We start from the raw sequence: 25,258 nt of genomic DNA, 5'->3' as shown, positions 1-25,258 counted from the left end.
TGACTTCCCTGCCATGATGGACTGGATGAATGACCTGTGAGCCGGAATAAACACTTTTTCCTTTAAGCTGTTTTTTTTTTGTTGTTGTTGTTGTTGTTTTGTTTTTGTTTTTTGCCAGGGTATTTTTACCATAGCAGTGGGGAAGGCAGCTAAAACAGATTGCTTAAGAAGTAATTGTGAGGATGGCAGACAGGTGTGTTCTATGAGATCAATGGACGTCTACCTTCAGGATGCCTTGGGTGTTCCTGTAGTTCCTCAAGCTCTCAGCAGCCAAGCGGTTGGCATGGTTCAGCTGGATTTCCATCTCATTCAGATCTCCCTCCATCTTCTTCTTGACTCTCAGAGCATCGTTCCTGCTCCTGATCTCCGCGTCCAGTGTGCTCTGCATCGTCTCCACAACTCTGATGTGGTTTCTCTTCAGCTGGTCGATCTCCTCATCCTTCTCGGCAATCTTCCTGTCGATCTCAGACTTGACTTGGTTCAGCTCCAGCTGGATGCGCAGGATCTTCCCCTCTTCATGCTCCAGGGATGCCTTAAGGAGACAGCAATCAGTCAGAACTGAGTGGAAGAGAATTTGAGTGGTTGGCATCTACTCTGAGTTTGTGAGGTGAACTCTTTTTGCTGTAGTCTTGTTGAGCTTTAAAGTTTATGTAGTTGTCCTAAGAACCTATGAGGCAAATCCTTTTTTGTTTATCTGGTCATGGATTATATATGTCAGTTCTGTAATGAAGAAACTGTGCACTATCTAAAGATTCATGGCAATGCTAAGAGAACTATCTGATTAATTTTATATGTAGTATAAATAATGTTTCATAAACTACAATTCCCATGTGTAAAATACTAATCTGGCATACAAATGATCAGTTTAAAATTTTTTCTGATTATATAGTGCATACTTATTGTATAATATGGAGACAATATATAACAAACACTTTCCCATTGTCCCCCACAGAGAGACAGCTATTTTAATGTGGTACATTCTTTATACTAGTTTTTAAGGCAGACTCTCTTGCCTTGTGGGTCAGGCTGGCCTTGGGCTCCTTCACAATCCTTCTAATTCCCCTATTCTATCTATTTTTATCTAATCGAAGTTGTATATGTAAATAAATGTCTTGCTTTTTAAAAATCAAGTATTTGTGTCTATCATAAATCTTTCCCCACACTAGTCATGCTTTTTTGTTTGTTTTTTTCATATTTATTTTATAAGTAATTGGGAGAGACAAAGAGGAAGAGAGTGTGTGTGTGCATGAAGGTCAGAGATAAATCTATGTGAGTTGTTCTTTTCCTTTTACCCTGTGCATTCAGGAAATTAAACAGAGGGTATAAGGTTTGGTGGAAAGTGCCTTAACCATTGAGCTGTTTTGCTGGGCCCCTTTTGGTCTTTTAGGGTGAACTTTGTTATAAAGCTTTGGCCAGCCTTGGTCTTACCAGGTAGATCAAGCTGGCCTAAAATTGGGGATAATCCTCTTGCCTCTACCCCCCAAGGGCTGGGATTTCAGGTATGTGTAACCTCTCCTGGCCTATTAATGATACTAATTTGTTATTTGGAATTCTGCTGTTTCTTGTGGTAAATTCTAAGAAACTGAAGATGGGTTAGAGTATTTGTGTTTTTCTCAAATGTAATTTTTACATACGTGTTTGTGTGGATGTATGTCATGTGTGTGCAGGAGCTCCAGGAGGCCAGGAGACAGTGTCTGATCCTCTGAGGCTGGAGTTCCAGGTGGTTGTGAGCCACAGATGTGTGTCCTGGGAACTGTACTCAGGTCCTCTGGAAGAGCAGTGAGAGCTCTTACCAGCTGAGACATCTCTCCAGCCCCACTATAGGCACTACTAATCACCTGATTGCCCTGTGCACAAAGGCCCTATATTTGAATTGTCTCTGCTCTATAGTAGTGAATTCAGTTCATGGTACCATTACTCAGCTTGACAGTTTTGCTAGTGTTTGTCATTTCTTCTCCCCCATAATATAGTAACATGTACCTCTGCTTCTTCTAAGGCGGCCTGGATCTCACATTTCTCTTGTTCCACTTGTTTCTTTATTTTCTCCAGCTCATGGATATGCTTCCCTCCCTCTGCAATCTGCTCAGTCAGGTCAGAAATCTCCTCTGTGGAAGAACAGACAAGAGGAAATGGTTGGAACAGCAGCAATATGGGAGAGTCTAGCCAGGGCTAAGTAGCATCCAGAAGGTTGGCAACTTGGGAGGATCCAGATAGAGTTAAGTAGGATAGAGAAGGTAGACCGTATGGGAGGGTCTAGCCAGGGCTAAGTAGGATCGGAAAGGTTGAGACTCACGCTGCAGATTCTTGTTTTCTCTCTTTAGTGTCTCCAGTTGATCTAGAGACTCCTCGTAGGCGTTCTTCACCTTGAACAGCTCCGTGCTGAGAGAACGGGACTCCTTCTGGGAAGACTCAAGCTCAGCTTGAGTCTCTTCATACTTCTGTCTCCATTCTGATAGAACCTAAAAAGCCATAGATTGTCAGCTGGTACAGGGAGAAGGAAGATCAAATAAAGTTTATGTAAAGTTTGAGCAGGTTAGACCACCTTGTCGAAGTTTCTCTGCTTCTTGTCCAGGGCAGCACAGGCTGCGTTGGTCCTCTCTACATCCAGCATGAGGTCTTCTACCTCATTCTGCAGCCTCTGCTTCGTCTTCTCCAGGGAAGCACACTTGGCGTTCACGGCTTCTACGTGCTCCTCAGCCGCCTGCAGACGCTGAGCCAGCTTCTTCCTGAGAAGTTAGCCAGATTGTCAAGATCTGGCCAAAGCCAGGAACAAAGTAATAACTGCTGTGGTTTCTTCTCATTGTCCTGTCATATATTGGCAAAACCAACTTATTTTCAAAGCAGACTCGCCTTCTAGAGTAACCAACTTGGAAGTTCCGAAATTGGTGAAGTTCTTTGAATGCTGTTTGATTCTCACAGGCCGCTGTCAGTGCTAGGTGCCTTAATACATTCAGTGACTTGGGGCTTATAGGAGTTCTGATTGGTGATGACTGTGAAAATGATTAGCTAGGACAACATTGTGGATTGGTTTACACAGCCCTTCTTAAGCCAAGAAGAAGTTGAAACTAACTAAATACTTTTATTGGGCAAAAAGATACCAAACATGTTTGTTTTCTCGGACTTTCTGATTCCTTTTTATGACCCCTTAGCCCCAGAAAATAGATAATTTGTTTAAATCATATATGTTTGGACTGTCTAACTAGAGAACACAGTTGATAGATAATCTGGACAATCCACACAGCAGAAGCAAACGGGAGTTTGACTTCATTTGAATAATCTATATTCTGGCTTCAATCCCAGTGCTGTGCCAAGGCCACATCCTTAAGACTCAGAAAACCCCTTTAAACTTGACACCCAAGAATGTGCATTTGAAGGTGCCTTATGTCTGCCAAGACTAAAGTTGTATCTTCTTTAGACCAATCCTAGACATGCTGTACAGTTTGGGGAACTTGATTGTGCATTTTAAGAGGGATGTCTGTCCACTCAGCTTAAGAAGATGACCTCTGGAATCAGAACATCTGGTTCCAATACCAGATGTTCCTTTAAATAAGTCTATACCCTTGGGTTAACTTCTTGCAGCCTCAGTTCTCCCATTTATAAAAGGAGAAAACCGGTGACAACAACCTAACATTGCTATGAAAGTTAAATGTGCCCATGGTGTGAAGCACTTGAATGGAGATGCCTAGGAAAGGCAAAACTTGCCTTCGCTTCAGGAAACAGATGTGATTAAAGGAAACCACACTCAATAAATGTTAGCTACTGATAGTGCCATGATACCATCAGCAAGACCACCATAGCTTCTCATGGGAGTTGCTGAGTTAAGCAGCATGGAGAGCAGAAATATGTTCCCTTAAGTTCACATCACATACTTGGCTTCCTCCAGCTCCTCCGTGCGCTGGATGGCATCCGTCTCATATTTGGTCCTCCACTGGGCCACCTCACTGTTGGCCTTGGACAGCGCCCTCTGCAGTTCGGCTTTGCCTTCCTGCTCCTCCTCATACTGTTCCCGCAGCAGGTCACAGTCATGGCGGGAAGACTGCAGGGCGTGGGCCAGCGCGTTCTTGGCCTGCAGAAGTGACAGTCCAGTGATTTCAATTCATGTATCCTGTAATACTTACACACCTCAAGTAGAATATAACTGGGCATTCTCAGGTTTGGTTTGTCAAGAAGATCTCTGGTAAAACTCACCTTGGTTTCTTCCTCAAGCTGACGCTTCAGCTCCTCAATCTGCTGGGTAGATGCTTGCTTGCTTCTTGACAGCTGAGAGACTAAAGCATCCTTCTCATCTAACTGTCGGGAATATTCACCTAAGGACAGTAGAAGCAGGAGAACTCATGGTATAACAGCAAGCTGTGTGCAGATGTATGCTTTTTTAAATTCATTTTTAAACATCGTTATAGAAATGAAAATTAACAAAAAGATAAAACTCAAAATGCAGAGTTTCAGGCAGGATTGCCACAGAAGCATAACAGACATGTCCGCTTATTTTTGCTTCCCCACACCTTTGTGGCCTGCTGTGAAAAATTCTGATAGTTTGTTGATTTCCCTCTAAAAATGAGAGTTTTGCTGTATAGTAAGAACCACTTTCGCGCAGTGCAGGATGTGGGGAGCCGGAGAAAGCGTCTCTACCTGCTTCCGTCTGCAGGCGTGCTCTCTGGGCCGTCAGCTCGTTGATCAGCCGCTGCTGCTCCTCCTCCTTGGTCTTCAGCTCACTCACCTGGTCCTCCAGAGTGCGGCACATCTTTTCAAGGTTTCCCTAAGGACCACGTGACAAGGAAGAATCAAACACTGAATATAGGCAGAAAGAAAGATAAGCCCAATTCTGTAAGTATTTAAGATGTTTTAATATGAAAAAATAATGTATACTTTAAAAATATGTGAGATATGAGTAGAAAGTTATAATATTGGTGCTTTGGCATATGCCAAAATTCAAGATGTATGTTACATTCCTTATTGGAAGCCACTCACAGATCTCAATGGTGTTGACACTCACCGAAGTGGATTTTGAAGACATCTTAGTTGGTAATTTTAGAAAATGAAACCACAGAATATATTAGGATGGAAAATATTTGAATAATGCTATAAAATGTCTGCAAAACCACGTATGATGCTAAGAACAATGGATGCCGTTTTTCTGACTTGTTGCCCTCCTCTAGAGACCGTGTCGGGTACCTTGGCTTTGGCGATAGCCTCTGCATTACTGCTAAGGTCATCGATCTCCATCTTCAGCTCGCTCTTCTCCTTCTCCAGCTTCTGCTTGACCCTCTGCAGGTTGTCGATCTGCTCCCCAAGCTCCGCCATACTGTCCGCGTGCTTCTTCCGAAGTGCGGCTGATGTGGCTTCATGCTGAAGGGTGGCCTCCTCCAGGTCCCTGCGAAGTTTCTGGAACTCAGTTTCCCGCTTCTTGTTTAGCTCCACCTGAGCAGAAGTGGCTCCGCCGGCTTCTTCCAGCCTCTCACTGATCTCCTCCAGTTCCCGGGAGAGGTCAGAGCGCTGTTTCTCTGCTTTGGCCCTGGAAGCCCGCTCTGCCTCGATTTCCTCCTCTAGCTCCTCAATGCGGGCCTGGAAATCAAACAAGTACATCAACACATCTCAAATTCATTTCAATTTTAGTGTTTTTGGTGTGTAGAAAAGCAGAAAGATGAGAGACTGGGCAGTTTGGTCCATGCCTTCTATACCAGAACTCAGGATTCTGAGGCAGGAGGATTGTGAGTTTGAGGTCAACCTGGATGACTTAGTGTGGCCCTGTAACAAAACACAAGAGCCTGTGCACGCAGGCATGCACGCACGCACACACGCACGCACGCACACACGCACACACACACACACACACACACACACACACACACAAGTAAGATGACTTACCTGCAACTCTTTGATCTTCTTCTGCAGCTGGATTTCTACTGCTTGCTCATCTTCAATTTTGCTTATCAAATTGCTGATTTCAAACTCTTTCCTTTAGACAAATAGCAGACACATTAATATGCAAATTATTTGAAAGATGGCAACATACAGAATTCTTTCTGGAGGCCTACTTTTTAAGCTTCTCATCAAGTTGCTGTTTGTCATTTTCTATGTCCATTGTGGATTCTTGGGCCAGTTTGAGGTCCCCCTCCAGTTTTCTCTTGGCTCTTTCTAAGTCCATCCTCAGTTTCTTTTCTTGCTCTAGCGATCCTTCAAGCTGATGGGAAAGAGAAATCCATTAAAATGGAAATGCATTTAAAGAAATATTTCAAAAGGACATTTAAAATATGCTTACATCAAGCCAGACATTGGTGGCGCACACCTTTAATGCCAGCACTCAGGAGGCAGAGGCAGGTGGAGCTCTGTGAGTTTGAGGCCAGACTGGTCTCCAGAGCGAGTGCCAGGATAGGCTCCAAAGCTACATAGAGAAACCCTGTCTCGAAAAACCAAAAAATTATAAATAAAAAAAATGCTTACATCATCCACTTGCTGCTCAAGCTTGCTTTTGGCTTTGCTCAGGGTGTTGACTTTGTCCTCCTCTGCCTGCAGGTCATCCAGGGTCTGCTGGTGGGCCTCTTGGAGGGCCTTCTTCTCCTTGGTCAGCTTGGCGATGGTTTCGTCCAGGCCGGCCATCTCCTCTGTGAGATTTTTCACCTTAGGAAGCAAACATGCTTTGCATTACATATTATGTTTGAATAGATCTGTTCTTATGTTTTACTTCATAATTTAAAGGAATCATAAAATGTCCAACCATATACATCATACCTTGTTCTCTGTGGCATGCTTCTCCTTCTCAACCTTGGCCAGTGTCAGCTCAAGGTCATCAATGTCTTTCTTCAGCTCTGAGCACTCATCCTCCAGCTTTCTCTTCTTGGCTGTCAGCTCAGCGTTGATCTCCTCCTCATCCTCAGCTCTCTCTGTCACCTCTTTGATTTTAGCCTCCAGTTGGATTTTGTTTTTGATCAATTGTTCACACCTTTCTTCAGCATCAGCCAAGCTGTCTGCTTCCTGTGGGTTCATTAAGACACTTAGTATGTTTCTTCTTTTGAAACTTACACATTTTTTGCACAAAGTGTTCATTGGAATTGTATTGAATTTCTCAGCTTGAGAAATTCATATGTGAGAGCACCTTTAATTGACTATTTTATCTGACTTAGAGACATGCAAATAATTAAAAAATAAGACTGGGTGTTTAGAAGCAAAGAAGTGTTCACAAGGATTGGGCTGGAGAAGGTATGATTGTAGAATTGTGTGTAGAAGAGGAGAAGGAGCTTCTGGCAGAGCAGTAAGAACCCTGGATTCTGGTCTCTAAATCCCCAAAGGTGTTGTCTTGGGCAAGTTGCTTTCCCTCCAGTTTTGCATACATAAATAAGGAGGATGAAATCAATATTTTCTGAGAGATATCTAGTTGTTATAAACAATGATGTTGATTTAGTGGCACTGGTTAGTTTGATTTCAATTATTTTTTTCAACATACTGGTTGTCAAATAGAAGTAAAAAATAAAAGTAAAAATAAAATTAAATACATTTCCATGAAGCAGCATTTTTAATCCATTCGAACTTTTATGATGGTCTGTAACAATACTATAATGACTTGAAGTTTCCATTTCTGTTTAAAGAATTACCTATTATCCTCAAAATAAATTTCAGAATATATAAGAACAAGGAATTCTGAGAAATTATACTGCTTCATAAAATTTTATAAGTAACTAATTAAAGGACTCAAAAATCCAGCCATGGATTTACTAGATTACTCTGCCCTGGGGCTTTCTCTATCTCCTTCAGTGTTTGTTTTACCTCAGTGTTTGAAGTGGTTGAGGCCGAAGATGTCTCAGATCTTGTTTTTATCTTTCATAGTGATATACTCAGGGCATATTTACTCTTACTGATTCACCATGAAAAGAGACAGACAGGATCTTGTCTTAATCATTTGGAAAACTATCTTTCTCACTATTTCTTCCTAACATTGTTAGGCTTGTTGCAAGAAAATGGGAGGTTATGTCTGGCTGAAGTGCTGTTGCTAAATTTACTCCCCACCATGACTTCAACTTCTCCTTGGACTCATCAACAGTGACCTTAAGAAACTCCTTCATACACATGGAAGAGTTGGGGAGGATGCCTTGCACTGCCTTCCAGGATAGCAGTTCAGTCTGAGTAAATGCAAGTATGTGTATTTAATAAGTTAAATCTCAAGGGTTGAGGAAAGGAGGGATGATTATCTTGACTTTTTCTTTTTTGGCTTTTTGAGACAGGGCCTCTCTGCATAGCTGTGGCTGTCCTGGAACTCACCATGTAGACCCACCGGCCTTGAACTCATAGAGATCCACATCCCTCTGCTTCCTGAGTGCTGATTATCTTGACTTATAAGACAATCTTAAGCACTTGGATTTTTAAAATAGAACTATCCCAGAAGATTTTTTTGTTGTGTTTGTTTGGTTGTTTGGTTGGTTTGGTTTCTGTTGTGCTAGGGACTAAACTCAGAGTTGGAAGCAGATGAGAGGTGCTGTAGCAGCGGACTGTATCTCTAGCTCCTTTTAATTTTTTAAGACAAAATCTCACTCCATTTCTGAGGTTGCCTTTGAACTTATTTTATAGCTCACAAGCCCTGAACTTAGGATCCTCCAGACTTGGCCTCTGGAGCAGCTGGCATTAAAGGCCTGTACTAGTAGACTTAGCTCAGAATTTTATTTTTAAGGCTGGGACAATGCAGCTAAGCCAAAGAGGTAAAATATTTGAGTGAGATTGGGGATTTATCTTTAAACTACTTACTTCAAAGCGGTTAAATTTTGTGATGTTATGGAATCCTCTTCCCTTTCCCCTTTGTAATGCTGAAGTAATTGTAGATTTCCTCCTCAACACAATATTGAAATGTAAGCAAACTAACAAAATAAAGCCACCACCATCCCCCCAAAAGTTTTTTTCCCTTTTCCTCAAGACAAGCTCCATATTGTAAGTGTTGGAAGGCCAGGCAGAGCCCCTGTAGCATGGTGATGTGACACCAAGTCACCTCAGAGCACTCACAGATTGAACCTGGAGCTGCAGGTCATTTTTTTCCTTGAGGAGTGTGACCATTTTTTCCTCCAGCTCCTTCCTCTTTGCCTCCGACTTGGCGAGCTCATCTTTGGTTTTCTGGAACTCTTCCTTCATGGTGGCCATCTCCTTCTCGGTCTCTGCGCTCTTCAGCAGAGGCTTGATCTTGAAGAAGAGCTTCATCCAGGGCCAGTGCTTGACATTCATGAAAGCACGGACATTGTACTGGATGCAGAAGATGGCTTCTCTGGAATGTGAGAAAAGACGGTGTAATTGTCCCATTGGCAGCAATGTGATTGGCATTTATTGCAGACAATAGGCTTTTCCTGTACTGGCACATGTTCATTCTCACAATCAGAGTTATAATCAGTAGTCCTCAGTGCCACTATTTTGCTAATGTGAGTGCTATTCATATGGAGCAATTGAGTGTGCTCAATCCCTAGTGAGCTGGCAAAGACAGGCTGAGCCTAGAGGGCACAGACAGACTGTACTGTCTGAGCAACTCCTGCCACAGAAAGAGCACCCTCAAATGAGAGTGGTGGCTGGGAGAGCATGGCCATTGTAATGGGACTGTGCTGTCCTGCTGTTGCCACACAGCTGTGAGCTGCGAAGTGAGGGGCCATACGTTGAATGATTTACCTCGCCTCAGCCCAGCCACTCTTTCCTTCAAACCTTCCCTCTTTTGATCTCCACTGAATCAGCCACTCTTCTATTTCGAGTATCTTCAGATAATAAACTGGCTTTTCTAATCTCTTTAAGTGACTCAGTCCTGTCAACTCAATAAGTTCACTAACGTCGGAAGGCATTTTTAGCAACAGTTAAACTCCAAAATTGTTTTATTTAAATAAAAAAATAGAAATTGTAATATTGGCACAGTTCTTCAAATGGTAGCAATGGGCTGGCAAGGTTTGGCTGGTTTATAGCACCAACATGTAGGCATTTTTAAGTTTGTTGGCATGCAGGTTTTATTTCCATTGGTTCAGTTGCTAGGAATTCTGACTTTGAGAAGATAAAGATGGGTGGGGAAAAGAAAAAAAACTCTCATACTGCCAAACTGAAAAATACAGGTGAACAAAATGAACAAACTGTGTGTGTGGCTAGTGGCTAGAATAAAATGAGTAAAAATGTTGTGTAAATAAGTTGTGTGAAGTTAATTGGAGAAAGAAGAAAAGGGGCTTGTGACTAGGTAGATATGGATGAGGGGACAGGGCCTGCAAAGGCATGAGAATAGGAGGTAAATGAGTTGTTTAGCATGGCTGGGAAAGGCTGTATGGTTAGACATGAAAGATGATATGATAGAGTATCTTTGATATGACATGAAAGATATGACAGAATAGAAGGCCTTGACAGCCAAGCAAATCAGGGTGGGTTTGGCGTGGAATACCATGAGGAGCTGGCATCAGACATGTGGGCAATGAAAATTGCCTGCTGCCGACTGTTCCTGTGTGTGAGATGAATGGGGCATAGGACAGGAGAGAAGCTCTGGGAAGTCTGGCTGAAGGGTGATACTAAAGTTGTTGTGCTATATGTGTGAAAGCTCACGCTGATGGAAGAATGAAAGGATCGGTGCAGGAGGAAGGTTGATGGAGAGTCCTCCTGTGATCCCGCTGCTGTGAGTAGCCCTTACCTCCTCTGCAGCATCTTCTGATACTCCACTCTCATTAGGTATCCCCTACAGACGGCTTGGGTTCTGGTGATAATTTGGGCCAACTTTTCATCTCTCATTTCTTCCAGGAGACCCAAGAGGCCAGCTTTGAAGAAAACCTGGAGGAACAGAAAGTCATGAGTCATCCCCACACTCAGTAGACACAGAAATGGCTGTGGGTACATGGATCAGGAGTGCAAGAGTCCCAGCCATACCTTGGTGTGTCCAAATTTATACTGGGTGTGGTCAATATCAATAGAGCCTAGGAGCTTCTCTGAGGCCTTCTTGCTGTCAATGAACTGTCCCTCTGGTATAGCACTTGCATTTAAAACTTTGTATCTGTTTCGTGAAAACACAGACAAAAGAGTCAGAAAGGTGTGATGGCTTACCCAGCTGCCACCAAAAAAAAAAAAAAAAAAAAGAAAAAAAAAAACTGCTAAAATCCCAGAACAAAAATGGAAGTAGAGATCTAATTGGTCTCTAAGATCAGATTGTGACCTAGCCTCTTACTCTACCCTCTATCACAGGACTGAATTATTTGACTTCTTATTTGTATAATTATGCTAAGTAGGAGACATAAGCTATAATGGGCAATTAGGATGATACTCATAGCATTCAGTGTCAGACAGCAAAGAGGCCTGACCTCTGTTTAAAGTCCCCATACAGGATCCTGCTGGGGAACCCCTTGCGGCAGATGCGGATGCCTTCCAGCACACCGTTACACCTCAGCTGGTGCAGGACCAGTTCATGCTCCATGGCGCCTGCAAACAGAAAAGGAGTTAAGTCCCAGGGGCTGAATTTTCAGATTGGGCTGAGTTTGTAATCAATGCTCTGTGTCTTACCAGGGGTTTTCGTTTCATTGGGAATGATACACCGTACGAAGTGAGGGTGTGTACTTCTCAGGTTGGTCATCAGTTTATTTAAGTTTTCCTAGAAAGTGAGATAGAAGGGTCTTGAGAAAGTTGTGTTTTGATTTTCCTTTCCTTTTTGGGGGGGGTAATAAAAATAATACAGCACACTCTTAGCTATTGGATATAAGCATATGAGGCTTTAGCTGCTGTGTTTTTTGAAGGCTTCAGTTTTTAACCTGCTAAACAGCCAGAAGGCCAAAGTACTGGAAATGAATGCAGATACCAGGGGAATCCATTGTAACACCTAGGTCCAGACAGCCAAGTCAGTAGCCCCCATACACAGGCAGAATTCCCAACCAGCACCCGAAAACAAAGACTACAGGCTCCCTCTGCCACCAGGGTGCCAGCTGATGCTACTCATGTCATGTCTCCCTTGGCTTCATCTGAAAACAGTGAAGTTGATCTCTGTGGCCTCTTTGGTTTGTCGGTACTCATAATGTTCATAGTAGCTAGAAATTCTCAACACAAACCTGAGTTAGCCATCATTCCAACCTTTGCTGTTACTTCTTTTAAAAAAATTGATCACAGTGCCTTCTAATTTCTTGTTTTGTTTTTTGAAGAGTATAAAAGTGTGAGACAATATAATTTTGTGTGAATGGATCTTGGGTGCCTGAAAACATTTTCCATCTAAAGTGTATGGGGGAGTTATTTTAAAAATGAAGTAATCAGAGACTGTTTCACTAAGCCGTAGAAAACACACGTGCAAATATCTCTTACATATTCTTTCTTCATATCTCAGCCATTAGGAAATCAAAACAAATACCATGATATCTAAGCCTAAAAGTACTTTCACAGACAAGTTTACAAAGCAACCACCTGTTTTGTTGGATAATGTAGATTATAGTGAGATGGGAAAAGAATAGAACAAATTTCCTGGGTAGGTCAAAGGTCATAGGTGACACCTGCATTTTAGTTTTGAAGGCCCTGAGGCATAAAAATCCTCACAAGCAGTCCTTAGAGTAGACATCTTACCAGCTCCTCCCAAGAAGAACCTTGCTCTGGGAGAATTATAATTGCATTATGGAAATGTGCAAGTACATAATGGAAAAGCTACACTACTTTGTAAATAGAAGTATTATTCTTTTGTAGTTAACCATCCATTCAGATCACTAGGCTTGGTTTTAGGTGGCTTTCATCTTTTCTAAGAATGTCAAACCCATCTCAGGGGGAAATGTGTTTTGGTAGGAGAATGTTCTAAAGAATACATGTCATGTTCATTTTCAAAGGAAACTTAGATCCTGACAAAGTGGCACATGCACGGAATTCAGCACTCAAGAGCCTGAGGTAGTAAGTTCACAAGCCCAAGGTCAGCCTGGCCTGAATAGGTAGATCCTGTCCCAAAGAAAACAAAGGGAAACTCAAGAGCATCCTCAAATGAAACTGTTAGTGAGATAGGAATACAACCATCACAGGGATAACACCGAAGGTCAGAAATGCATTGTGTGTGTGTGTGTGTGTGTGTGTGTGTGTGTGTGTGTGTGTGTGTTGTGCCTAAAAAGCTTCTAAGGACCTGTCTGTGTTCCCAAAGGAACACAATAAGGAATAAAGAATAAAGCATCCTACCCAAGTATTGCTTTAGATCTATCCTGATGAGGATGAATATCTAAAGTGATTGCTGTCAACATCCATTCCCTCATGATTTATTCTAAATCCTATACTTATAATTCATAGGAACTGAATATATTTTTTCCAATTTAAAGTTATACTTTACCCTGAAAAGGGCTGACACGGTCTGGAAAGAAGAGCCCTTCTTCTTTGCCCCTTTCTTTGCACCACCATCTGAGATCAAAAGAAAACCCATCAGTAGAATAGTCTCCCAGAGGCCAGAGCAGTGTAGGAACATTTTGAGGGAATAGTTTGGTTTAAATGAAGGACATAGACAGTACCTGCTTCAGCACTGGCGTATGTGGAAAAGAGGCTGGCCAGAGTTTTCATTGCTGATTTCTGGTACAGCCCCACCACGGTGTCATTCAAAGGGTCCTTGTTCTTGTCCAGCCAGCCAGTGATGTTGTAGTCCACGGTGCCAGCATAGTGCACCAGCGAGAAGTGGGCTTCAGCCTTGCCTTTGGCAGGCTTGGGCTTCTGGAAGTTGTTGGACTTTCCCAGGTGCTGGTCATACAGCTTGTTCTTGAAGGAGGTGTCTGTCGCCTTGGGGAACATGCACTCCTCTTCCAGGATAGAGAAGATGCCCAGTGGCTAAAATCAGAAAAGCAGACCTGTGTCAACTTCACTTCTCAGTGGATGCAGACATGGTGGCTGTCATTTGAATTATGAGCACCCCCAAGTAAATATAAACACAGACTTCATGCTCAAACAGTCCCTTTTTCATTCCTAGAAGGACTTACCCACCATTTCATCTCTCATTCAATCTGTAGCATTAGGGTCAGCTAAAAGAATAGCTAGACAGGAGTCCCAAGGAATTTGTAAGTAATCTGTTAAATTCTTTTTATTATCATACACCCCCCTGTTAAATGAATAAATTTGTCAAAGTTTTATTTTACTTCAAAAAGGATGTACTGGAATTGAGAAACTAGCTCAGTGGGCAAGAGTGCTTGCTGTTCAAGAACCCACATAAAATTTAGGCATGGTCACATGCATACCTATAACCCCCCATTGCTGTGGGGCAGGAAGGAGTTCACCAGCCTAGTGGAGGCCCTGTCTTAAGAGAATACTGCAAAATGTGATATAGTAAGACACCTAGCATCCTGCTCCTGTACCCACATGTGCACAGGAGATATACTTGCATGTGTTTGAGTGACCACACATGCACACGCGCACACACACACACACACACACACACACACACACACACACACACACACACACACTTTTGTCTGAGAATAATATTTGACTCCATGTACAGTGAGAATAAAAACAACATAAATAACCCAAACATTACTTAGGCTATTTTAGATGCTTAGTCTCCTCAAATATAGATTATTAAATAGCACAAGCAATTTTAAGCTCTTGATTTCCGGTGTGCTCGCTGTATCATCTCTGCATCAGTTTTTATTTAGAAAATAATTCATTTGTATTAATGACATCCTGGACTATAATAGAGGCATATTAGAACTATTGAGAGTGGTTCTAGTGAAGCCAACAGTCGAAGATGGAGTTTCACAACTGCCTTTAAACTGGATATGAATCAGTATTAGAACAAAATGGGGGAGGAACTAAAGGACGCTAACTAACCCATCCCAAGCCCTTCTCATATAAAAGCTGTAAAGAGGAAGTGATTTCTAAACAGTGTGCTTCCAACTTGTTCAGCTCTCAAAAGGACAGTAATGCTTTGTAGAATTCTTTAAGAGATCGGAGAGTCATCCTCATAGACAGACCCTTCCATGAAAGTCATACGAACCTTCTCAATGAGCTCAATGCAGGCAGCCAGGTCCATCCCGAAGTCGATGAAGGTCCACTCGATGCCTTCCTTCTTGTACTCCTCCTGCTCTAGCACGAACATGTGGTGGTTGAAAAACTGTTGCAGTTTCTCGTTGGTGAAATTGATGCACAGCTGCTCCAGGCTGTTGAACTACACAGAGCAGAAGAGATTTCCCAGGTTAAGTGGGTTTTTATAGGAGCAAAATCTGTTAATGGAATTACTTCTTATAGGAGATAAACTGAAGAGTGATGAGGTTAAACTTAAGTATTTATGCTAATTGCTGTTTGTTCAACATTCCCAAGGATAAATGCCTTTCTCATGAACACTAAGCATTCTTTAGGTACTCAGGTATCAATTTCCTCCCTCCCTCCCTCCCACCCTCCCTACCCCCTTCCTTCCTTCTATTCTTCCTTCTTTCCATTCTTTCTTCCCCTCCCTCCCTCCTTCCCTCTCTCCATTCCTTCTTCCTTCCTTTTATGGGACAGGGTCTTACTAAGTAACTCTGGCTGTTCTTCAACTTACTATACAAACAGGCTGGCCTGGAACTCACAGAGATCTGTCTGTTTCTGTCTCCCGAGTTCTGGGTTTACAAGTGTGCACCACCATACCTGGAGAATCCATCTTCCACATTTTATTTTGTCATCTATCTATCTATCTATCTATCTATCTATCTATCTATCTATCTATCCATCCATCCATCTATCCACCTGTTACACTAAAAGTTTTAAAAGAATCCACTTTCTTTTCACCTGTGAGAATGCAAAGACAAGAATGTGTATCAATGCACAACCATGGCCCTGTGCTTTATGAGTCTGATGCAGGAGAGAAGGGGAAAGTGGTTTATCAGAAATGCTTACTAATAGAGGTGGAACCCTCTGTTCTTTAATTCTAGTAGAGTTCACACTCTTAACTTTGGTTATCATGTTGTTAAGGAAGACTTATGTTAAAACCATCAGTTGATGTATAAAATGAAATTGACAGTTTAGTTTCTGTTCTGTTGACATCACTTAACCCCCTTGTCTGATCTGTGAAAGTAGAGGCCTGGTGCTGTGTAGCAGTTGAAGATATGAGAGTCTTTGCTATCACTTACTGCCTCACTTTACCCAGGATAAAGCCCAGGCCCTCGGGTGAAATAGTTTATGTAAGGTAAGCCTGGAAGACAAGAGGCGGACACTTATGGTTGGGCTCCCACCTCTGGGTTTTCTCCTTCCCATGCCCAGGTAATGCAACGCAAAATGCCTTGCATAGGTACCAATTGCTGCAGATAGATCCTATCTTGACTTTGTGTTACATGACCATGGAATCTTTAGCATGTTTGATTTTCCTTGCATATCCAATTTCTGCTGCAACAATAATGGTAGCATTAACTTCTCTTTACTGAAGGTTAAATGAGGCAACATATTGAAGTCCCTAGTATCAAAAATACACTGACTGGTCAATACATTTAGCTATTATTGTTGTTATTTTCTATTATCTCTCAGATATTTTGGGGCTTACTCTTGTACTAGGTGCAGTGTTGGAGCAAATAATATGTACAATGATATGTACATGATTCTCACTTAGTACATCAAAGTTCAAAATTGTGTCCCTCACTTTTTATTATTGTGACGATAACTCACATCAAAGATCTCAAAGCCAGCAATGTCCAAGACCCCGATGAAGTACTGCCTGGGCTGCTTGGTGTCCAGTTGCTGGTTGATGCGGGTGACCATCCACAGGAACATCTTCTCATAGACTGCTTTGGCCAGGGCACCCACTGCATTGTACACCTTTACAGACACAGTAATATTTGTTAGTGTTATCAAGCCATGCCATGTAGGCCTTGGCATGTGTCATTCACGGAGGACATGCACTTACTTGTTGCACAGTCTGCCCTTTGGTGACGTACTCATTGCCAACTTTGACCCTGGGGTAGCAGAGGGCTTTGAGCAGGTCAGCAGAGTTTAGATTCTGAAGATAGGCAGCCTTGTCAGCCACTGTGGTGACACAAATCGAGAAATGTTTAACATTTAACGCTTGTCCTCATCCCTTTGTCTTTCTCCTATCTAATTACTTTGTTATTTATGTAAAAAAAAAAAACCTTCAAGTAATTTTAGACAAGTCAAATAAGAATCTTTGTATGCATATTAAGGTGCTTGGTTGCCACTGAATGGTTGATCATTTATATGTTTTTTAGTGACTTGTTGCATGTAGGATTTGAGAATGCTTTCATTGACCAAAACAATGTTTATTGTGTCATTCTGCTCAAGGTTTAAAACATAGCCCCCTCCCACTCTTTTAAGACTTTAGGTATTGCCAGAAGAGTGAGATAAACATACATAACACTCACTGTTAGGGAGGGTAAAAGGCGGAGTACTTGGGCTCTTATGGGACTTTCACCTCTCTAGTTTAACCTGACTGGACCAAAGGTACTTACTTCTTTATCTGAAAAAGTGGGGGTTAATTAAACTGGTGATCCTCTCTAAAAGCATGTGTAATGCTCTGTGTCAGTCTCAAGGGTATGGAGAAGACTGAGGGAGAGGGAGAGGAAGAAGAATGTCAGACTAGGTTGGTTGGAGAAGGGTTTGGGGCAGGGGAATAACTGGGTGGTAGTTCCTATGTACTGAATGCTTTTTTATGTGTAGAGCACATGAGTTTTCTTTGTCAGTTCCCTTTGTATCTGACTTGCTTTTCTGCATTTGAAGGATTTACATATAGACAACACCTACATACATACAGATGTACCTAGAAGCATCCTTCACCTCTCACCTTGTGCAAAGATCCTCTACTGCTAGCTCCTAGGCTTTCCTAGCTAATTCGAAAACAATATGTAAACCTATTGTATACCTACCTACTTTTGCCAAGACAAAGCAGGAATATTGTTCCACCCCATTCTGCCTCCAGTTCTGTGGCCCTCAGTTGAGCTTCTATATGTCAGCGGGGTTTATTATAACTTATTTGAACTGACAGTGGTGATGAAGTGATGGAGATATGAGAAACAAGGGTGGTGAGGAAATCATGCATATTGACAAATGTGCTCTAGTCTTCAGAAGTGCCGTCACAAGGAGATGTGAGTTTAGGGTGGAATTTAAAGTGTTTCAATTTGAAAATTCTGCTATTCAAACCTAGCTAGGAGGTCTTTTGGTACCTTCGGTGCCATCTGGCTCAGCTTGCTCCTCACGCTGCTTTTGCTTGAACTTCATGTTCCCATAATGCATCACGGCCCCTGTGAGTTTGTAGATGGACACTTTCTCTTCAGGTGAGAAGCCCAGAATGTCAATGGCACTCTACCAGGAAAGATGAAATTGCAGAGGTTAGGGTAGAAGACACTCTGAGAATTTATAATATTCACCAAGTTGATCACACCTGTGTGGGTTTGCTGTTGCCATTCCCATATGTAATGGGCTTTTAAAAACGTGTGTGTATATATTATGACTTACATCTGTGGCCATCAACTCTTCTTGGTCATCAATGCTGGGCACTGTGATCTCCCCCTGACTGACAAAGGCGTAGTCATACGGGTTGGTGGTGATCAGGAGCATTTCTGGGTACACAGAGTTACAGGTATATGTTTAACACAAGAAATTGTTAATACAAATTTTAACTCCCATCCACAAATTTAAGTCCTTTCTTACCAATCAGCTCTGGCTTCTTGTTGGAAGTGATCTGGTAAAAAATGTGGTAGCTTCTTTCAGCTTTTAGCTGGAAAGTGACTCTAGACTTCTCCAGAAGATCTGGAAAGAAAGAGATGGAACTAGAAAAACAAATCCACACTACATTTGACTCCACTGAGATTTTATCATGGTTCTCATCCTGTGACTACATATTAGTACTGAAATGCATATGATAGGCATCATGCACCTTTCCAGGTAGGTGCAGCCACTGAAGTACACTTTCCTGGGTCAAGTTTCAAATGAGGAATCTATAATCCCTGTGTGTTCACTGACATATAGAGTCTTTGGATCACCTCACATTATCTGTGGGGAAAGTCTACCTTGGGGAGATACATTTACCAAACCAGAGCAGACCCATACGTAACCATGGGGGTGGAAGTTAGAGTTGATTTTGAGGTTTGGAAGTCCTCCGAAATGTGAGAGGGTAGCATCAGCCTTAGATTGCTATACGGGGTACAGATAGTGAACTATGGGTGAGTCTGGCATTAGCTCACAGACAACTCTGGGGGCAGACTGCTGCTCTGCAGGCTCCTTGCACAGAAAGTATAGCAAACTGGCTTGCTTCCTCATTTAGGTTTTTCAGCAGGTCAGCTACTCACATGTTTCAATGTCAGCTGACGCCAGTTTCCCAGTGGTACCAAAGTGGATTCTAATGAATTTGCCCTAGAAAAGATAATGATGTGTTTAGCACTAAACATGGAAGCACATAGAGATAAGTGCTGGAAATATTCAGATATGATGACCCCACCAAGTAAAAATTGAAAGGGTCCCTCTGTGACCAAGAGACTCACAAAGCGAGAGGAGTTGTCATTCCTCACAGTCTTGGCATTGCCAAAAGCCTCCAGCAGGGGGTTAGCGCTGATGATTTGATCTTCCAGAGTCCCCTGCATGGGAAAGAGTATTCCTTGTATCTGGGGATCCAGACTCCTAGGCACCCTAGCAGAGTCTGGATCCCTGTTCTGGTTAGCAGGCCCACCTGCATTTTGCCAGACTCCTCCTTCTTCTTCTCCCCAGTGACTGCAATTGTTGCAAAGTACTGGATGACACGCTTCGTGTTCACAGTCTTCCCGGCCCCGGATTCTCCACTGTCAAACACAAGAGAAAGATGATCAGAACTGTGGCACATACCAGCAATGGTTAAGACAGCCACTGGCTCCCAGAAAGAATGAGAAAGTCACATACGTGATCAGGATGGACTGATTCTCACGATCTGTGAAAGGAACAAAGACCACCAGTCAAAACAAAGCAAAGCAATGTATATTCAAAATAAAGCAATGAAGTCATGTGAACTCAGACTCGGCCTCTTCAAAGATGGCACCTGTGAGTTCAGCTTTGTGTTTCGTATAGTAAAATTTGTGAAAACGAGAGGCAAGAATCATCTATTTCTTTTTTCACTGTATTTTTTTGTTAAATACATATAACATGAAATCTACCACCTTCTAATTTTTTCATGTGTCCCTGTAGTGTGCCTGTGTGTTTGAATGTGTGTACATGCGTGTGTACATGTGAGTGCATGTGCACCTGTGTGTGTATACATATGGAGTCCCAAGCCTTCCTCGACCACTCTGCACTTTATTCACTGAGGCAGGGTCTCTCAGTTAAACGTAAAGCTCGAAGGTACAGCTAGTCTAGCTAGCCAGCTTGTTTGGGGGAATCCCCAGCCATGACTCCTCAGCTCTGTGATTCCGAGTAGGCCCAACACAGGCTGCGTTTGCTTGGGTGCTGGGGATGCATAGTCTGCCCTTCATGCTTATGTAGCAAGCACTTTATTCATGAAGCTGTCTCCCCGGTTAGATCCACACCACTGAAGTGTGTAGTTCTGTGATACTAAGTTCCCTCGTGTGCAGCCATCAGTACCTTCCACTTCCAGACCTCATTTCATCTTGTAAAACCAACCCTCCATATCCATTACATAGTGCCCCCCTTGTTTGTTCCATTCCTCAGGACCTGGAAACCGCTCTTCAGCTCTCTGTTGACAAATTTGACTACTGTCAAGCCTTCATCCAAGCAGAATCACACAGTGTTTGTCTTTGTGACTTTTTCACTTAACGTGTCCTCAAAGTTTGTCTATGTGTTGGTACTGTCAGAACTGACTCTTTTAAAAAGAAGAGTAATATTCAATTGTATGGATATACCACCCTTGGCTTAACATCTGCTGGTGGGTGTGTGGGTACCACAGTGTCACCTGTGCCAGCCCCCAAGTGGGCATGGTCAGCATTTCCCCCACAGGGACCTTAAATTTTTTGCTGTTGTAAATGCTGCTGCTGAGACCATCGCCTACAAAGAGTTCCTTGAATTCTTTTGGCTATCTTCCCAGAAGTAGGGACCACGGATCAGACCCCAATTATATTCCAATTGCTTGAGATCCACTTTATTGTTTTCCATAGCAATGGTGCCATTTTACATTCTCATAGCAGTGTATGGCCTCCTCATTTCTCCTTACACTTTCTAATACTTCCTATTTTCTTTTTTTTTTAAATCATAGCCATCCAATTGTGGTGGGGGGCATATCTTATTATTATTTTAAAATTACGTTATTAGAAAAATTTAAACACACATAAGAACAGCAATTATGATAATGAGACCTTGGGCACCCATCTTACAGAGGAATAGTCATTAGTATTTGCCCAGTTTCATGTCATCTCTATTGCTATTCCAACCTCACTGGATTATTCTGAAGAAATCTGGGGCATGAGGAGATTTTTGTTGTGAGGAATACGAGTCACAGGATTGTGAGGTCATTAGAGACCTTAAATATCGTTTAGGTGAAACCTTCTTCTTACAAGACAGGGAAGCTGAGACTCAGAGAGGAAGAAATGTCTCTTTAAATATTAATTACAGACCTAGATAAGGCTGCAGATAACTAGGTCTTTTGGCTTCCAGTTTACATATCGTTAAACTTCTTGTTCTCTGTCTAGCCTTTGATGTCTCTCATTTGACTGCTGGAGATGCCAAATAAGAAATAGTCTGAAGTTGTACATGTTTGTCATTATTTATTTTTATTTTCCTTTTTATCATAAATGTTGATATATTAATAATATGTTTGTATCAATTTTCTAGTTTATTACCTCTGCAATTCTGTATTGAGGGTGGATTCTTGATAATTTAAGTTTAAAATCTTCCCAGAGCAAATCACTACAAATCTAGATGTTATTTAGATATATATACAAACTTAGACTTCAAAAAAATTCTTAAGCTTCTGTTGGAGGAAATGGGTATGGAATTTGATTAATAAGATTTTTTCCTCATGGGAATAAAACCATGGACAACCGTATTGCATCTAGAGAACAGACAAGAAAACAATCTCCTGGTCTTTCAGGTGATGTTCAAATACTAAGCAGGCCACTGCCAGGGTCCTGCATAGTTTTGTCTGAAAAGCATGTTTGGGAGCCTAGGCGACTTTAGATTTAGGGTAGCCTCACAGTCTGGAGAGTCATTTGGGGGTGGTTGCTTACATCACAGCACTGAGTATTGAAGCTTCTGATGGAAGCCAGCCCTGGGTAACTTTGGGGGAGGTGGCTAGTTTCTGTGGTCAAACAGAATACAGCTTCTGGGCATAGAATCCTTGAGAAAGTTCCAGCCAATCTGTCACAGGGGGTCCATGTTGTGTCACTTTCACCTCTTTCCCATTTTAAAAGACAATTTACAAACAAGTGCAACAAAACTAACAGGAAGAAAAAGAATGTCCCCAGCAACCAAAACTCCACAGAAGGCCAGGGAATGGGGGAATTAAGACCATAGCCAGAGGCAGCATACTTGGTGTGTAAAGATAAAAGCAGTTCGTGCTGTCCTGGGACCTATCATGACTATGCTTTGATAAGGTGGGCCTCACAGACTTTGATAGGAGAATCATTCAACGTCTGTGGGAGAAATTTCAAAGGTCTCTCTTTATCCACACTGCACCTCCAATTCACTCACGCTTAGTCCCCCAAGGCTGGCAACATCCACAGAAGAAATCAGAATTCTCTGGATGTGTCAGGGATCTTTCCTTGGACTGCTGAGGAGGTAAATATTTTTTAAGATCTAGTTCAATTTTTGTATCCACATCAGAAAAAAATAAACAATGGGAAGTAACTAATCTGTTTTCAGAGACCTGCTCTTTGTTTCCTCTGAGCTTGCATTGCTAGCCCTGTTGGCTTGGACAGGTCAGTGAATTCCAGTGTGTCACTGTTCACATCCTAAAGTGGAGATGACTGCCGGAAAGAGTAAATGTCCTTGGCTGTGTTGTTCATTGGAAATGGCAAGTCCCTTGAGACAGCGGTCTCTCATAATAAGACTGGGTGAGCTCCATTTGTCTATCCCAATTGTGTGTGCACGTTCCTATAAACAGATGCCTTACTCACCTGTCAGCATGAACTGGTAGGCGTTGTCAGAGATGGAGAAGATGTGGGGCGGGGCCTCCTGGCGCTTTTTGCCTCTGTAGGCTGCCACCACCTCGGGGTTGTACACCGGCAGCCACTTGTAGGGGTTGACGGTGACACAGAAGAGGCCCGAGTAAGTCTGGGAAAGAAATCAGAAAATTTAATATAGTGCCTCTTGTTTTGTTTTTAAGAGAAATAAATGCGCTAGAAAGGGCTCTCACATAGATCATCCAGGCTGCGTATCGCTCTTTGAGGTTGTACAGCACTCCGGGCTCATGGAGGTGGGTCATCATTGCCATGTCCTCAATCTTGTCATATTTGGGCGGGTTCATCGGGAAGACTTGATCCTCCTTGACAGTGAGAGTCTGGCAAGAAAGCAGGCCAGAGTGAGATAGGGTTTACATCTGCTTGTTTGATTTGGTTATAAAACTATGATTGAACACACTTTCCATTATATTAGTATTCAGTGCTTTTTAAAGGCATGAGCATAGTTGTTTTGGGGTCTGATGCCAAGAAAGACCATTTCCTGTGAAAATGTAGGGGTTAGTACTTTTTGTGAGCATATTTTAATTGTACAAATTCAGAAGGTTTAGCATGGTTGTTTTTCAAACACTCATGCAGCATGGGTTGATTGAATCCACCCATCCCTCCATGACCTAGCTACCATTACTTCCCTGGTTGTATGGCTAAAGGAAATGAAATCCACATACAGAAGAGAGGCCCAAAGACCCCTGGTTATTGCAACTCTACTCAAGATTTATTTTTCCTTTCTCTTTATACTCATTTTACTAGGCAAAGCATTTTTAATTTTTTCATCCCACTCATTACAAGAAACTTCTTTAAACATATCAATACTTTATAGGACCAAGTAAGTAACACAGGGATTTTTGTGACAGAAGGGGGGGGTTTTATTTGGGGGGGGGCGGCTTGTAGATTTAGTTCAGATGTAGGAAACTGAAGGGAGATGGTAGAGGCCCTAATGGACTGAATCCTGAGGGAACTTGGGAAGGGAAGATTCTGTAGTCTGAATTCCTTTAGCTCCCAAATCTCAGGACCACACACGAGGAGGAGGATACTCCTAGCAAGAGAGATCTTGACTCTGGAATGAGTCACAGAAACCAGCTCAGAGCATTCTCACTTACTGCTCCGCTTTCTGTCTTCACGGTTACTTTCCCTCCATCCTTGCTTTGTATGACGCTTTTCACATAGGATTCCTTGGGCTCCGCCACAAAGACAGACGTTTTTGCATCAAAAGGCTTGTTTTGGGCCTCGATTCGCTCCTTCTCAGATTTTCGAAGGTAAGGAGCAGCTTCACCAAAAATAGCCATCTCCGCGTCCGAACCCGAACTCATGGCTGCTATTTATTTAGCCGAGGTGTATGCCTAGGGGAAGAGGAGAGAGGGAGAGGAGAAAGCAGGAGTCTGACATGTGGATGAGGATTTGAAGTACGGTCTTCAGCACAGGCTGAGACCCTCCCTTCAATCTAGCATCTTGGCCCACACGCTCACACCATGTAAAGGGCTAGTTAGGAGTGAAAATGTAATTTGAGGACCGAGTTTTAGGTCTTGGCAATTGTCTTTCCAGAATCTTGACTCCCAAGTAGGTACCTACATCTGCCATGCAAATCTTTCTACCCCCTCCCCCTTGAACTCTAGCGATCTCTGTAGTTAAAGCTGTTGAGGGATTGTTTTACAGCAACTGTCATTACTTAATCCGCTTGTCTCCTGCAGAATGTCTGCATCTGCCACAAGCTAGGACAGCCACCTAGTTAGGAAGGAAATGTAGCTTTGTGCAAATGGGAGTTGGTATTTTCAAAGCTATCAGAAACGCTTTCTGATCTTTTAGATGATCATTGTTGCTCCAAATCAAAGGACTGTTTTCATTCTATTGGCTTTTGGTGTTATGTCTCTTGGTGGGCTGTTAGAACTTCCTAACCAATGCTTGTTCTGGATTTTCATCCTTTGGCTAGGGAGCAGGAGACTTAGCACTGCCCTGTCCCCCAAATCTCTTTTGACATGAGAGATTTCAACTTTCAGTTTAACTGATTTAACCACAGAGGGGAAATGAGTGCTTCCTCATGGAGGCTTTTCTTCCCAGGAAAATTCCATGGGGTTCTTTTCTTTCTGCTTAGGAAAAGAAAAGCATTAAGAGTTTGTCACATGCACAACAGTTATTGACTTATGATGGATCAGTGAGCTTCTGCCTGGAGCCATGTTAAACTGTCGGACTTTTTGCTTGACTCTCAGGTAGTAACTTCTTTAGGGAGCAGCAGACTGGCTCCTAAATTATGCATGGTAATTAGCACTCCAAGGCTG

General features: G+C 42.4%; 1 protein-coding gene across 3 annotated transcripts in view; it reads right to left on the bottom strand.

Annotated features, from left to right (window-relative positions):
- Positions 1-24,295, bottom strand: part of LOC100769257 (myosin-8) — a 30,056-nt gene extending 5,761 nt beyond the window's left edge. Inside the window, exons 1-33 of one of the 3 annotated variants that reach the window (XM_035447510.1) lie at positions 24,086-24,295; positions 23,165-23,308; positions 22,926-23,082; positions 19,765-19,792; positions 19,575-19,667; positions 19,518-19,536; positions 19,374-19,466; positions 19,182-19,245; positions 18,544-18,642; positions 18,349-18,452; positions 18,057-18,195; positions 16,787-16,905; positions 16,549-16,698; positions 14,909-15,079; positions 13,437-13,746; positions 13,262-13,329; positions 11,482-11,569; positions 11,283-11,400; positions 10,855-10,978; positions 10,622-10,758; positions 8,986-9,241; positions 6,730-6,972; positions 6,442-6,618; positions 6,036-6,181; positions 5,866-5,956; positions 5,173-5,562; positions 4,630-4,756; positions 4,189-4,307; positions 3,870-4,066; positions 2,543-2,726; positions 2,294-2,459; positions 1,981-2,105; positions 224-532 (exon numbers count right to left, since the gene is read on the bottom strand). In XM_035447510.1, coding sequence (XP_035303401.1) covers positions 224-532; positions 1,981-2,105; positions 2,294-2,459; positions 2,543-2,726; positions 3,870-4,066; positions 4,189-4,307; positions 4,630-4,756; positions 5,173-5,562; positions 5,866-5,956; positions 6,036-6,181; positions 6,442-6,618; positions 6,730-6,972; positions 8,986-9,241; positions 10,622-10,758; positions 10,855-10,978; positions 11,283-11,400; positions 11,482-11,569; positions 13,262-13,329; positions 13,437-13,746; positions 14,909-15,079; positions 16,549-16,698; positions 16,787-16,905; positions 18,057-18,195; positions 18,349-18,452; positions 18,544-18,642; positions 19,182-19,245; positions 19,374-19,466; positions 19,518-19,536; positions 19,575-19,667; positions 19,765-19,792; positions 22,926-23,082; positions 23,165-23,308; positions 24,086-24,295 — 4,965 coding nt within the window. Of the gene's footprint in view, positions 1-223; positions 533-1,980; positions 2,106-2,293; positions 2,460-2,542; positions 2,727-3,869; positions 4,067-4,188; positions 4,308-4,629; positions 4,757-5,172; positions 5,563-5,865; positions 5,957-6,035; positions 6,182-6,441; positions 6,619-6,729; positions 6,973-8,985; positions 9,242-10,621; positions 10,759-10,854; positions 10,979-11,282; positions 11,401-11,481; positions 11,570-13,261; positions 13,330-13,431; positions 13,747-14,908; positions 15,080-16,548; positions 16,699-16,786; positions 16,906-18,056; positions 18,196-18,348; positions 18,453-18,543; positions 18,643-19,181; positions 19,246-19,373; positions 19,467-19,507; positions 19,668-19,764; positions 19,793-22,925; positions 23,083-23,164; positions 23,309-24,085 lie in introns of all 3 variants that reach the window. The other 2 variants (XM_035447509.1, XM_035447511.1) reach the window with 2 other exon arrangements.
- Between the last annotated feature and the right edge of the window lie 963 nt (positions 24,296-25,258).

The sequence above is a fragment of the Cricetulus griseus genome, chromosome 7 (assembly GCF_003668045.3).
Source record: "Cricetulus griseus strain 17A/GY chromosome 7, alternate assembly CriGri-PICRH-1.0, whole genome shotgun sequence".
NCBI lineage: Eukaryota > Metazoa > Chordata > Mammalia > Rodentia > Cricetidae > Cricetulus > Cricetulus griseus.
The sequence above is the reverse complement of the archived record's forward strand: the minus strand, read 5'-3'. Positions and strand labels throughout refer to the sequence as shown.